The sequence below is a fragment of the Ambystoma mexicanum genome, chromosome 13, assembly GCF_040938575.1.
Source record: "Ambystoma mexicanum isolate Mex_15411 chromosome 13, UKY_AmexF1_1, whole genome shotgun sequence".
NCBI lineage: Eukaryota > Metazoa > Chordata > Amphibia > Caudata > Ambystomatidae > Ambystoma > Ambystoma mexicanum.
Window position 1 is genome coordinate 535,197,462 of NC_090938.1, and position 15,001 is coordinate 535,212,462.

Consider the following 15,001-nt stretch of genomic DNA (forward strand, 5'->3'; position numbering starts at 1 on the left):
GCTCACTTTCATCAAAGAAACTGGTTAAAAATGTTAGAGGCGTTGAAAAGAAGAGATGATTTATTTTAGCAGAAGAAGAAACTCAAATGTGAAAAGAAAAACGAGTTGCCTTACGCATTGTGAAGACAACAATGAAAGGTGACCCTTGAGATCCCAGCTCTGAATTGTATTTGAGATGAGAACCTAACTCATTTTCATAGTTACTTCTAAAAAATAAATACCCTCTTTTAGTTTGGTACAGCTTTCTACAGGAATGTATAACTCAGAAGCTTATTGAACATTGCGGAACAGGAAAGATATAGCATATAAACATGCATAACTCTTGAGTATGCAGATGAACTGATGAATAATATTAATCTTATTAGGGATAAAAAGGATACAAATTATGGGAACACGATTGTCAAGTAATACAGCCTCTCCTGCTTAGTAAGCACTTGTCATCATATAATCATGAATAACAGACTAATTTAAAAAAATGTAATGCAAGGCTCAAGAATACACAATCATTTGTGAAAGCCATAATGAGAATATTCTTAGTATGAATAATTTGTCGCAATAATAACCCACTGATCTCCATCGACAGCTGTCTAGGAGCCAATATACAACCAGTGTGAGCAAACAACTGTATTGGCTAAATATGAGAAAGAAGAAAACATAATTTGCAAATCAGAACAGATTAAGATTTGCAGTGTGATGTTCAAGTGCGCCTAGAAGTGCAATATTATCAATTAAACAAAACACACAGTGAGGTTCTTTTTTCAGGTGACAGAATTCAACATTCAAAGAGAATGCGAGAGGCACGAGCGGATAGATGTGAAATCCCAATTTCAAATGAGCCATGTCAAAATGTCTATGGGCCTCATTACACAGAAGGCGGTAAGGGTTAACGGTCACAGATGACCGTTAACCCTTACCGCCTTACTACGAGGTCCCTTTGCGGGACCCGACCTTAACGGCTGGTGTAGACCAGCCGTTAAAGTTGGGACCTGCAAAGGGATCTTGGTGCTAATTACGGTACCGCAATTTGCGGTACCGTAATTAGCTCCTTCCCCATTCCCATTATGCCCTATGGGGCAAAAATGGGAATGGGGAAGGGCCATGGAGAAAGGGGGAATTACCGCCCCGCCAACCTTGGAATGGGCTGGTAATTCCCCTTTCCTCCATGGTGGTACTGGTATGGTACCGGTGGCAACCATGGTGCTAATAGCACCATGGTTTACCACCTACCGTGTAATGAGGCCCAATTTATCGAAAGATTTCGACTCCTCGTTAAGGTAATTTCCTCATGACAAACATAAAGTGGCACTTCTCCTCCAAAATACTACTTTACTTTCATTTGGAACCTCGTTAGTCTATGCATAACAATGCATAATATTTGAAAACGTTGCATCATCGCACCAAACGTCATGCTAAGCCTGTGAAATACTAATACAAAGAAGCCCCAAAGAAGATCTCGGCCCATAACGCAACATCAATGATTCTTTGATGGTTAAGTTGTCTTCCGGATTGCTGATTCACTGCCCAAGACTTAACCCTTAGGAAGCCAGGTGAACTGTGGAAGACTGGTTCAAGTTCAGTATCAAAGTTCAGTGTGTCACCACTGTGATAATTAGACGCATAGAAAATGTCATTTTATGGTGATCGGAAACTAAGACATTCTAAAGGGCTTCAATATATTTGTTTGGTTTTATCTTGGCTGAGATACCACCAAACGGAATTCGCGTTAACACCACTTGGTCCGGTGATGTTACTTCCAGATTACAAATGGTACAAATGTGGTGGCAGTGTAATTCCCCATTTTTTTGTAGTCAATAGGACTCCTTAGGGTATTTGAGCGGAATTACCAGGGGGGTATTACACCAATGGTAATTCAGCTGAAATCGGGCAGAACGTTGACAGATTCCTAGCTGGAGGTGACCGCCTATCTCACAGTTGGGTGGTGCGGTAATACAGTGGTATATGGTAATAACACCACATTTAACCCACACCGCCCAACTCGTAATGAGGTAATGAAGCAGATGTCTTAAACTCTATCAAAGATATACTCTTTCACAGTACACCTGAAGGGAAATTATCACACGTTAAACTAATTTGGGAAAAGTAACCATGTGTAAATGATATTAAAAATAATTTCCTTCCATAAATTACATTGCCCTATCCTAACCGACCTCCCTACATGCTGTCACAGTTCTTGGAGCTCATTCACACATCTTTGTAAAAGCAAGCTCTGATCACCATGCTCGAGATGACAATCGTCATGGAGACTGTAGTAACAATGTCGGTGTTAGAATACTGCTGGTGCTGACAGCATTTCTGTTCGACCCCATAGAGTGGGGTAAAGGGCACAGGTATAAAAAGTGGGGGGAGGTAGTTTAATACCTGCCTGCTCATCCTCTCTCAGGGTCCAGGGTGTGGGTTACCCAACTGTATTTTGCTACTGTTCACCACTGCCATACTTGTCTTTCCTCCCTCAGTGTCCAGGGTGTGGGTTTCCCAACTATATCTTGCTATATCTTGCTACTGTGTTCCACTGCCACTTTCCCATAATAACTCCGACGGCACCTGGACGGGTGACACCGGATAGACTGGAACACAAGCCGCACGCACAGAGACTTAGTCAACTACCCCAGACAATCCCACCAACACTTTCGCCCGCCCCTTAATTACCACCAGGTATCACAATGGTGTGGGATTATCGAGATATTGGCAATCACCCCACTACCTGAGAGGTTGTCATTGGCAGGTGCACTGGCCACAGGAGTATGAAGGGAGGATAAGGGGAGCTATGAGAGAGCATGTTAGAGGTGGGGGACAGAGGAGTAAGGAACCTGTATGCCAGTCGGTCCCAGATCAGGACAGAGCCGCATCAGGGGAGACTACGGAAGCCAAGCTCATCAATTCAGGATAGAGACGCAAACTAACCTACCCTACTAACAATTTCCTTTTCTGCATACACCTCTCAAACTCCAAACCAAACACAACCAAAACCTACAGCAGAACAAACCGCACAAACTTCACTACATCGTAACAACAAAACAAAAACACACATAGCCTTGCACAACAGTACACGAAGACTACCGGCCGCAAACACCCCAGGCCCAGCCAACGGACCCACCGGGCTGAGGCCGCCAACAGCACATCACTGCTCTCTTGCACTTTTCCTGCTTCCTCCCACTAACTCAACCTACCCTCCTTTTTCAGAGACGCCAGAGCGCCAGGGGACCACTCCGGTGGTGTTAGTGTGCGGTACAAATGTCCTTTAACATTAACATTAACATAAGGATACAGGCCGGAAGCTTTTCCCGTTATGAATATCATTACAGCTACACTGTGCTCACTGCCATTTGTCTATCAGCTCCAAGATGAGAGGTGCCAACTGGTGCACCAGAAACGCCCCCTCTGTCCCAGTCAGACCTCACCCTTACATGCCACCACCACCCACCCAACCTAGCACATGTGAGGACTCGTCCTACCCCCGCCCCTTCTAGCCGAGACACCCCTCCCACAACACACATCCAAGTATCCTCCCTGCCTCTCCCAGGTTGCCTTCAAACAATCTCCCTTCCTCCAGACCCTCCCCTCCTGGGACCCCTCCACAACCACCCCAAGGCACTCTCTAACACCGCATTCACACCACTATGACCCACGCTTTACATCTCTAAACATTTTACACGCAATCCTTGCCACTTCACCATGTTCAGCCGTCCCTCCAACCCTTACCCACATGCATCCTGCGACCTTAAACACCTAAAGACCAGACACTGTATCTCCCATGCCATATCTATTAAACACACCTCTCCTTACCTCACACACAGACCTTTGACAACTCCCCTCTCCTACACCATCTCTGCCTCCCCCACACCACCAACCCCAGCAAAATCACTCCTCAACCTGCTAAAGAGCTTGTCAGGCACACACGCCAAGCCCCAAAATTCCAAGCACTTCCAGAAGACAATCCCCAGACTTGCCTGGCATTCCTAGAAGATGGTTTTCAGACCTCCCACTCCCAACTGGCAAAATGACTGGGAAACCTATTCGGAGCCTCTCAAACCCTTACGATCCTTATACACCACAGAATCCACCTCCACTAGACAAACTCACCCTCACACGAGGGATTCCACTACTCTCATCCCCCTTACGCACTCACAGCATCCCGCTCCTATACAGACCTCAGGGACGCAATAGATGCTTCATAAAAACCCTAGTGACTCCCTAGCAGCCATAACGGCCTCCCACCCCCGCCTCTCAATACTGCGAGACTTCAATACTTGGTTCGACATCCCACATAACCGTATGACACAATCCCTAATGGACAACCTGGAAACCTTACATTTAGCACAACTATTCTCAGGCCCTACACATTCTGCAGGTCACACCCTTGACGCAATCTTTAGCTCACCATCACTGCACTGCCACTCCGCCCACTCATCTGGACTGACCACGCAGCCATCTTCTTTAATCTTTCCACGACTGACCCTCCCTTCACCCCCGGCAGCCCCGGGGACACTCTCACCTGTGGAAGAAAGTCAAAGTAACTCCTGACCTTGCAGATTCCCTATTTGTCTCCCTGAACTCAACACCCCTCCATCACAGTCAGATCTCCATTCCCCACTTTGATCACTGGCTCTCTGAAGCACTCAGCTCCCTTAAACCAATTATATCCTTCCTTCTCAAATAGACAAGGCCTCTCCCCCAAATGGTTCACCATTGCCCCTAAAATTCATCTGGGAGGATCTTAAAAACACTCAGACTCAGAAGGGTGCACCGCCCTAATCCTCGACCTCTCAGGAGCCTTCGACACCATTGACCACCTCACCCTCATGGACAGACTTCAATCTCTCGGCATCAGGGACACCGTTCTAAATTCGATGTATATATATATATATACGTATATATATACATATATATATATATATATATATATATATATATATGTATATATCATCCTTCTTCTCCAACAAATCCCAAATAGTACACTTGCCTCCTTTCTCCTCGACCCCCCACCCAGTCACCCAGGGAGTGCCTTAGGGTGCCTCTCTCTCCCCACTGCTCTTTAACCTCTATCTGAGCCCCCTTCCCATACTCATTCGATCCCATGGCCTAAACGGCTGTAATTACGCAGACAACACCAAAATAGTCTTCAAAATCCCAAAGGACCCCTCCAACAGATCCCCAATCTCGCAACATGCCGCCCAGAAATGGAGCACTGGATGACTAGTACTCAACCTAGGCAAGACTCAGATCATGCTCTGACTGAAGACCTCCCTCTTTCCCCAACCCACCTAGTGGCCACTCTCTCTAGGCCCACCTCCCACCACCTCCAACACAGTCAAAAACCTCAGATGCATTATGGACGTGGACCTGACCCTATGGCATCACATCAACTATGTGACAAAAAGCTGCTACCTACATATTTGCATTCTCTGCCGTCTATTTAACTACCTGATCTCCCTCACATCTTTTCAGACTTAGATTATGCCAACGCCCAATAGATGGGAGCACTGCAACAAAACTAAGAAAACTGTAATGGGTACAAAACGCAGCCGCAAGGCTCCGCCTAGCCTAAGGCCCTAGAAAACACATCTCACCAGCCCTCCGTGCTCTTCATTGGCTTCCTCTCGGGCGACAATCCACCTTCAAGGCAATGCGCATCACCCACTGAGCACTCAACAACACAGGAACAGAATACCTCCAGCATAAACGTACTGGATACAGGCCTAATCGAAATCTCATATCAGGCGCAGCACTGCTCGTCGTCATTACATTGACAAAATCACCAAGAATAAGGGGCTCTGCTTGAAACTCTATCCCTTTAAGCATCCATCGAATAGAAGATCACCCTTCAGGAAGGCTTTCAAAACCTGGCTCTTCCCTTTGACAGCCTGACAAACTCAGCCCATCTCCTGGATGAATTATTACTCACCCCTGAGGTGAATGTTGGGGGACCGGAGGAGTCGACAAGGGTGGACACATTACCACCCCTATCAAAGATATCCCATTCAAGCCTTTATGAGAAGCTCTGCAAGACCTTTTCCAAAAGGTGTCAGTCTCTCTTCAAGGGTACGCCAGGCACGCCATCACAACGAAACATAACCGTATCCACATAGGTACAGCCCACTCACCTGCATACCTCTTAATAAACACTACTCGATTACACACACCCAAAACATGCATCACATCATCCAACAGAATATCGCTGAGACCCACACAAAATTCGGATGAGCCGTTCACATAATCTGATCGTTCTAACCAGCCCACTCCCCTGACAATTTGTCACAGCGCCCATTCTCTCACCTGATAACTATGGGTTGCTGCTAGAGACCTAGCCACCCCCTACGCACCTTTGTTCTGGCACAAATGCACGCACGCATTTTAGAAACCCTTTCATCGCATCTTTCATATCTGACTACGGTCTTCCGAAGTGCATTCAACCCCACAGCGCTTCGAGGCCATACCAACGGCAGTAGGCGCTTTACAAGTGCCATATAATATATGGGGGTGGGAGGATAACCTGTAATGGAAAACAAAATACAAGGAAATTATGCTTGCTGCCTTTTTTTTTACCAGCGTCATCAACAAGATAACTGCCATGTAGCTAGCACTTTCTCGTCTGATGCAGGACTTCCAAGGAGGCGCTCTAATGGCAATGTTGCTTTGGTTAAGGCCACTTTTCAGATTAGATGAAATGTGAGGGGCAGAGTGATTGAATGCCCACCAGGACTGATCACACTGGGAGGTGCCCACTGCATAACACTTTGAATGTGCGTGATGAGCCCTGAAGGGGGTGTGGCTGAAGCACACGACCCACTCGATTAGCAGACTCGTAGCCAATTGAAGCTACTTATCACCCTGCCGGTCTGAAATTAACGTGATAGTAATTCTGTTTACCTGCATGTTTCCGAACAAGCAGAGTACAAGCAAAGAGCTGGAAGTAAGTCAGGCACCCCACTGGCAAAAAAATAGGCGGTATTACAGCAGGTATTACCAGCACCAATATTACTGGTGCCGGTAATACTGGTAATCCATGGAATGGGCATTAACCTACCCTTGCTGGTACCTGTAATCTGCCTATAATTCTGGCAGATCAGGTGCCGGTAGCGGTATTACCATTTGGTGGTATCCCATCGGATTTACTGGCAGAATACCACCAAACCTATAAAGAGGCCCACTTGAGCAACAAAAAATACAATTAAAAGTTATATGCACCATAATGTGTAAAATAGAGGGGCGCAATAGTTTTTGTGATCTGAAATCCCCATGCTAAACTAGTAAACACAAATACAAGACAAAGCCGAGGACCAGGTGCACAGCCTGAACAGGTGAACACTGACAGGCAAGCTCCAAGAAATGCACAACATATGATCAATTGGTTGCCTACTCTGCACGGGGAGCCCATACTTCAGCCAAGACTATCTTGCTGCAAGCATCAATTCTCTGTGCCTTTACCTCATCTGATTCAGGTGCGGATCAGCAGAGGGCACTGGAGCACCCTGGGGTCATAACATCTCACTTTCCAAAGGACCACTTTCGTCCTTTAAGTATTTCCTCAATTGGCGATGAGGCCCAATCTTAAAATGTGTCCACCAGGCCATGCAAGACAACACACATCCAGGGAACTGTGGGATACTCAATGGACTCCAACTCGAAAACATGACAACTGGGAAAAGGTCTTCATTTCAACATCTTTCAGGTAGGGAAGATGCTGCATTTCTGACTTTGTCATCCATTTTAAATGCTCATAACCTACCTTTGTGTGTACTCAATATGTCACAGTTTTGGGATTTTAAAGCATGTTCTATTATTGTATTGGAGAAGGTCTGCTTAGGGAAGAGATATTCCGTAGAATTGATAAACTGGCAAATCAAAAGCCAGTTTTAGAATCTAATGGAAAAGGTCCACCTTTAGTGACCCGTAGTGCCTTTGCCCACCCGGAATGGGACACCAACCCTTCTCCATAACCCAAATGGTAGTCCATTCTTATAGGAGCACCACACCGTCTGGTGTACAGGGAACATAAACCAAGGTGCCCTGTTCCCCTTTCCCTATGATGAATAAACACATCTGCCTATCCCACCTTGGCAAGGCAATGTGTAGTGTTCTCTGGGACAAGGATCTGTTTCCAGTAGTGCCTCCATATAAAGAACATATTGTACCCCACACTGATCGGGTTGATGTAATTGTTACAATAGTGCACACATCCTTCAAGAGCCGCTTCGCAGAACGTCCACAGCACCTTTGCACACACCCTACTAAAGGAACAGCCAAAGACCACTTACTGCTTACTGCACTGGAGCCAGATCGGGCCTTCTTTCCCGCAGTTTCCATTTTCAGTCCCTTCAATGTTGAGTTTTTCATAGCAGAACCTATCAGCATCATCTGCAAAATGTGGACAGGGGATTATTAATAGCGCCTTGGCATCCCTGCCTCCATAACAAAACAAAAAAAACAACTATATCCCTCGTTCAGCAACCAGCATCTGGTGCCAGTGGTCTAAGACTGAACTTCTTTACATCTTTTCAGATGATGCAGCGAATATGTTAATACTCATCCTCTGCACACAACTACAATACATACTTGCAGTACTACAGTAACCAAATTTACAGTGGGCCGCAAAGCCGGAATCCTAAAATGTTGCGTACCGAAGCACGGCATGCAGTACGTGGAGCGTCCAGGTAAGTGTCCTGCAGGCCGCGTGTAGGTGAAGGGTTGGGGCCACAGGGGGTAAGTGGAGGGAGTGAGGGGCTGAGGTGGGGTGGCAGGGCCGTGAAGCGCAGTAGGTGTGCAGGGGTTGACCCACCAAAATGGACCAGGAGAGTGAACCAGAAAGAAAAACAACAACCTGGCGTGGGCATCTTTCACGTGCTGGATTTTGCAAAGTTGGTCTTTTGTTCTTGGTATTTAGACCTTGATCCAGGAATTCCACTCAACCATTTGTAACAGGGAGATCTCACTGGGTATTTTCTACGGCATTTTAAAAAACTTTGAAAATGTGGTATGTGCATGCTTCTACGGATCCGGCCGACTTACTTCTTTTAGGCAACAAGAAAAATAAGTTACCAATGAGCTGCAAAACCTCAATACAACTGAAGGATAACAATGGGACCTATCTAAAGACATCTGCCCCTACCTAAACCCAATAGCTTCCCAATTTAATGGGCTTGTACGGAGACCACTTTCACTCCAAGCCCAATAAACGCAACCTCAATCAAACTGTCAGTCTCATCAAACTATGTTCACCCACATTCTTACAAAACACCTACATAGTTCCCCAAGTCCTGTAACAATATGAAATACATCCTGTTCTCTACAATACAGCCTACCACCCCATCTGTAGCCCAAAAGGGAACCAAAAGCATGTGACACCTATAAAGGGGTAAGTCGTCATACCCATCCATTCTCAGCACAGGGACTGTATTTCTACTTGCCTCAGAGGGATCGTTCCCCAGCCGACATACCGCTGAGGTGGCACCACTAGTCTTTCTCAACCTCATAGCAGTATTTAAAAATCTTATGGTGCGACTGCTGCATAGAAGGAGTCCCATGAAGCCGAGGCTGAGCGGTGTTGCCGGACATGGTGATGATGGTGCTGTGTCGGACCCCACAAAAGGAACGGGATCGAGGCTTGCCCCTCTGGGTGACCTTTGGGTGCTACCATGTGAATGGTGAGGCATGGATGCTTTGCCGGGAGAGTGCGTGACACGAGTGAATCAGAAGGCCAAGCACAGAGGGCCATATGCCGGTGGATGGGCTGTGGCAGTCGTGCAGACTGCCAGAGAGCTGTCGGTGAGTGAATGCTGAGCTGCTGCCGAGGCGCTGTGGGGCTACAGAGGAGCATGGGGGGATTAGAGGTCCACTAGTGGTGGAACCTTTCCCCGATCCCTACGTAAGTACTTAGGTGTGTGATTTCCCTACCCTCTGATTGTTAACATCTGTTGTGTGGACTGCTTGGGGACGTTAAGCTTCTGTTTCGTCTTCTGCTCATTGTGGGGAATGAGAGGGTTATGTTTAATTTTGCTGTATATTATTAGCAGATTGTTCCTCTTTTCTCCTTTATCACATGCCTCCTCTCCTCCTCCTGTTGCATGCTTCGGTGTGCTTTCCGTTGTCCATTTTGCATTCCCTGCCTGCTCTTCATTACTGAGCATCGAGGATGCATTGCAGGACCCAAACAAGAAGTCCCCTGTCTTTTTCAGCCGGCCGGTCAGCTGTCTTGCACCCCTGGAAACCGGTATGGTCACTGTGGACAGTGAGATAAACTGAGATACAGTGAGATAAACTATAGCTACCCCCTGTGTCCTGTTGGGTTTACTGTTCGACTCTCTATTCTCTCTGTTTACCAGGGATGTTTGCTTGTATTGCTTCTTCTGTCTTGCTCAGTGCACTTTGATGCATAATTCAACTTCCTTCAACCACAAAAAAGCTTCTTAGGAGGCATACGAGTGCAAAAAGTACATTAGTACTCAGAGCTCTGAGAGATAGAATGTGAGTGAGAGAAGGAATAAGTTACTTACCAGCGGCGGGGCAAGGGCGCGGTGTTCAGCGCATTCCCGGAGGGAATCCTCGTTTCCTGCTTTGGCCACGCCCCCCCTGGGCTTACCAGCGCCTTCCCAGCCCTGCAGCGGTGAAGCCCGCGGCGGGGCAAGGGCGCGGTGTTCATCGCATTCCCCGGAGGGAATCCTCGTTTCCTGCTTTGGCCACGCCCCCCTTGAGCTTACCAGAGCCTTCCCAGCCCTGCAGCGCTGAAGCCCGCGGCGGGACAAGGGCGCGGTGTTTAGTGCCGCGTGGTGTTCGGCGCAGCTGGGGTTTGAAGCCGCTAGGGACTGGCACTGGAGACTGGACACGGGACTCTGAATTTGGAGGTGAGCACGGGAGGAGGACCGCGATGGAGGCGAGTGGTGGGCCCTTCCAAAAGTTTCAGGAAACAGTAGCCTTACAGTAAGCAGTTAGGGTGCAGCCCCCGCTCCTATTCTGCCCCCCACCCATTAGCCATGAATCACCCATGCAGAAATGTCAATGCAAGATGTTGGTATCAACCACCACAACGGGCATTATTAGGGGGACCATTGGGCCATTTGCCACCAAGTCTATCTTCATTCAGCCCTTGTCTAGGCCTGGCATTTCAGTAGTGTCATTTAATCTGTCCCAAGCAACGGCCCAGAAGCACCTTGGGAGCCAAGATTCTCTGTTTAACCACCAGGGTCTACGGTCTGAACCACCTCAGGATGCCAGCACAGCTAATGGCGGAAAACCGGAACTAAGTCCATCTTTTACCCAAACTACGGTTGTGGTGTCGGCTACTACCATTGATCTACTCACCCATAGAACTCCCCCAGCTCTTGTGACATCTCTCCTGGCTGTAGGGGACAGACTGACACAAACTGCCCAAAGGGGCAATCCCCCCTCAAGCTCCCACAACAGTTTGTGGAGTGATATACACTCGTCTACAAGTTCAGGGGCTAGGCCCCCCTTCTGTGTGACCGCACTCTGGATGGTCGAGGTCTTTAATGAAACTACTGCTTCCAGTAACCTTGAGCCCAATCTGACCTCTGACCAATTCACTGAGGAGGCGCCCTTCCATAGCGGGTGTGGGTGTACCCAAGTTCTGGCGGAACTGGCCATCATTAAGGATCTGCTACAAACCCTGCTAGAGGCCCAAGGGAAGGGAGGTGGAATTATCCAGGTGGAGGAGCCCATGATCACCACCCCTGCTGCCGAAGGGCACAAGTTCCCACCCCTGGAAAGTTCCCTGGGAAGTCTACCTGTACAGGTTTCCCTGGTACTGACCACCTCCAAAGGGACTGTCGTTCACCAAAACCTGGCTCAGGCCTCTGCCCCCATGGGCTCCGATTGTACCAAATCCAAAGCCCAGGGTTCGTGGAAGTCGGGGGGTTAGCACAAGCTGCCTGAACAAGGAAAGCCCAAACGCACTATAGTCTTTCTCTAGGGGGTGCCCAAATTGGCAGTAGGCAAGAAGGAGCCAAAGGATGCTCTACTCAACAAATGTTTATTTTGGATGAAAACCTCTGAGGTTGCCCGTTTGTACGTAGAGAGGCTTTGGCGGGGTGCAGCAGAACCATTAGTATGAGTAAGAACACCCTGCACAGTATCAAACTGACTTTTTGGGATCGGAGTACAGCGCACAGGGTTTTGGGAGGTTATAGACGGGCAGGCCAGCCATCGAAGAGCGGGATCTCAATCAGTATGCCCCCTTTTCTCAGTTCTTTTGCCCCTTTCAGATCTGCCATAGCAAATATTGGGGCCTTCTCTAGCAGCAGCCCCCTTTCAAGGGCTAATCTGACTACCTTAGGCCCGAGGCACCATAGGTATTGGCAGAGGCAAGGGGATGGTGGGACCTGATTATTGGCGCAAAGAACTGTTTAAGGTTCCCAATGGAGGGGGTGGATTGTTTGTACAGCCCATTTGTTTCCTTTTTTTGTTTATTTATTTATTTTTTGTATTTCTGTATCAGAACTGTACCCTAATTTCTAGAATTGTTTTTGTAGGAAGTACTTTGATTGTCTTTTTCGGACGAATAAAGGTGTTTGACTGACTGACTGAGTAACTCCTGTTCTCCAGCATTGGTATCTTTCATAGATTGCCCATGCTGTTTGAATTTTTCCTGTCGTCAGGCTGGGAATCTTCTGTAACATTAGAGCAGCTTCCATGTAAATTGGAAACTGCAATCACTTTAGGATTCTCTCATGAATAATGTTGGGTCATATTGCCCCACAGCCAAAAGAGACTCCTTTGGCCCTACCCCTGCAGGCCATCTTGAGATTTAGCATATTGCATCTGAACGTGGCAATATGAGCCATGAAGAGTCATAAGTGGGGTAGGAGAGAAGGTTGCATTTGAATCTATGCAAGACACCAATGATGGAGAACAGGAATTACAGGTAAGTAACATATTCTTTCTCCAGCATTGGATCTTTCATGGAGTCACATGCTGTTTGAATAGATTGTAAAGCAGTATACACATGCGCAAACAATGCAAAACTGGCCGAAGGCAAAAGGCTCACCGTCGGGAGAGTTTACCTCACATGAACAGATGATGGAGGGCTGCCTGTCCAACACCGGACTCCACAGCGGAATCCCTGTCGATGCAGTAGAACCTTGTTATGGTGACAACACACCACCATGTGGTCACCCTGCACACATCCAACAGCGGGACACTCGAGACGAAGGCGGTGGTGAAAGAAACAGCCCTTGTACAGCATTCGCCAGGCCGACAAGGAAGCAGCCCGTTCATGATGCAGTGGCAGTAGGAGATGCAAGACGATAGCAATCGGGAGATTAAAGTCTTAGACAACCTTTTGACCACAGCTGTGGGACCAAAAGCCACAAACATTTCAGAGGACTTGTGGAGTTGCTTGGTGTGGATGACACAGCATTTCAAAGCCTGCATAACGTCCTGCAAATACAGCAAGTGTTTTGCCGCAGTAGAAGTTGAAGCAAAAAAGACAGGCAGTACCAAGGGTTCTTTAAGATGGACGGACAAAGGCACCTTTGGCATGAAAGCAGGATTTGTTCGTAACACGACCATGTACTTGTAGAACACCAGCTAGGGTGGTTTGCATGATAAATACTGGATCTCGCCAATCCTTCTGGCAGAGGTGATGGCAGCTAAAAATAAAGTCTTTCAGGAGAGGAAGTTTATGTCCACCGTGTGCAAGGGCTCGAAGGGAGGACACATTCGTTTGGAAAGAACAACGTTCAACACCCAAGCCAACGCCAGATACGCACAGACAGGAAGGCCCGGAAAAGACCTTTAGAAAATCTTTAACAAGGTGATGTGACCATAGAGATGGCAATGGCTGATGTGCAGGTAAACCTGGAAATCGCTGCGGTTATATGTGATCTTACCGACCACAATTTCAGAGAGGTAAATTTAATTGTGAAAAAAATACTGAAAAACACCAATTTTTTTTTTAAATTAGGGGCAGTACCCCCCTCCCCCAAGTCCCGATTTTTAACCCTTAAAACGCCACCCAACCCCATCCTGTCCCATACTAACCTTTATTTATTTAATTAATGGTCGCAGTGTTTTTCAGTGTTTTTGTCCACTCTAAAATGTACCACTCTGTTTTGTTTGAGATATCTTGACTGGATACCAATCACAGCCAGATGGACTTTAATGGAGGAGTGCAAAAGACCACTCCAGGCCAAGGACAAAAGGTATGGTAGAATTTCCTGCGGTAGAAATCAAAAGGGATCAACCTGATTGACAATATGCAAAAATTGTATAACGCTTCCACTTGTGATGATAGCAAGAGACCGTAGAGGGTGCACAAGCTTTAGCCAGATCATCACAGCTATCGTGTGGGTTAGGAACATGTCTGAATTCTATGAAAGCACGAGCCAAGCGGTCAAGTTGAAGGAGGTTGAATCGTGGCGCAGGACCCCCTCTTGTCCCTGGAGAGGAGGTTGTAGACAGGATGGAGACAGAATTGAGCTGCTGATGAGAGGCTAAGGATCTCCAAATACATTAATTGTCTCTGTCAGGCTAGGGCCACCAGAATCAGTATGCACCAATGCTGTCTGAAAGCATGCAGGACCCTGGGGATAAGAGGAAATTGAGGGAATGTGTAGAGAAACCTCTCTGCGCAAGGGAACGGGAACTCATCCCGTAGGCTTCCGCTTAGGGGGGAACCTGCTGGCGAATGCTGCGCACTCAGCATTCTCTCTTGTGGCGAAGAGGTCTATCTCCGGAACACCCCACTTTGAAAGATGTGCTGCAGCTGATCCTGGAGGAGTTCCCACTCGTGGCAGGAATGCAGTTCCCTGCTCAGGGAGTCAGAAATTGAGTTGTGGATGCCTGGCAGAAGCAAGGGGGGCAGGAATATCCTGTGGAACGTAGCCCACTTCCAGAGTGAATGAACCTCCGCCGAGAGAATTGGTGATTGGGTGCCGCCTTGTGTCCGCATGTAGAACATGGTGGTGGTGTTGTTTTCGTGAACACCAGAACCACCTTCCACTGGAGATGGAAGTGAAATGACTTCAGG

General features: G+C 47.5%; 1 protein-coding gene across 1 annotated transcript in view; it reads right to left on the reverse strand.

The window, feature by feature from the left end:
• Positions 1-15,001, reverse strand: part of ADAM11 (ADAM metallopeptidase domain 11) — a 345,706-nt gene that overhangs the window by 47,377 nt on the left and 283,328 nt on the right. Inside the window, exon 21 of the mRNA XM_069634268.1 lies at positions 8,277-8,376. Within this exon, the coding sequence (XP_069490369.1) occupies positions 8,277-8,376 (100 nt within the window). The remainder of the gene's footprint in view (positions 1-8,276; positions 8,377-15,001) is intronic.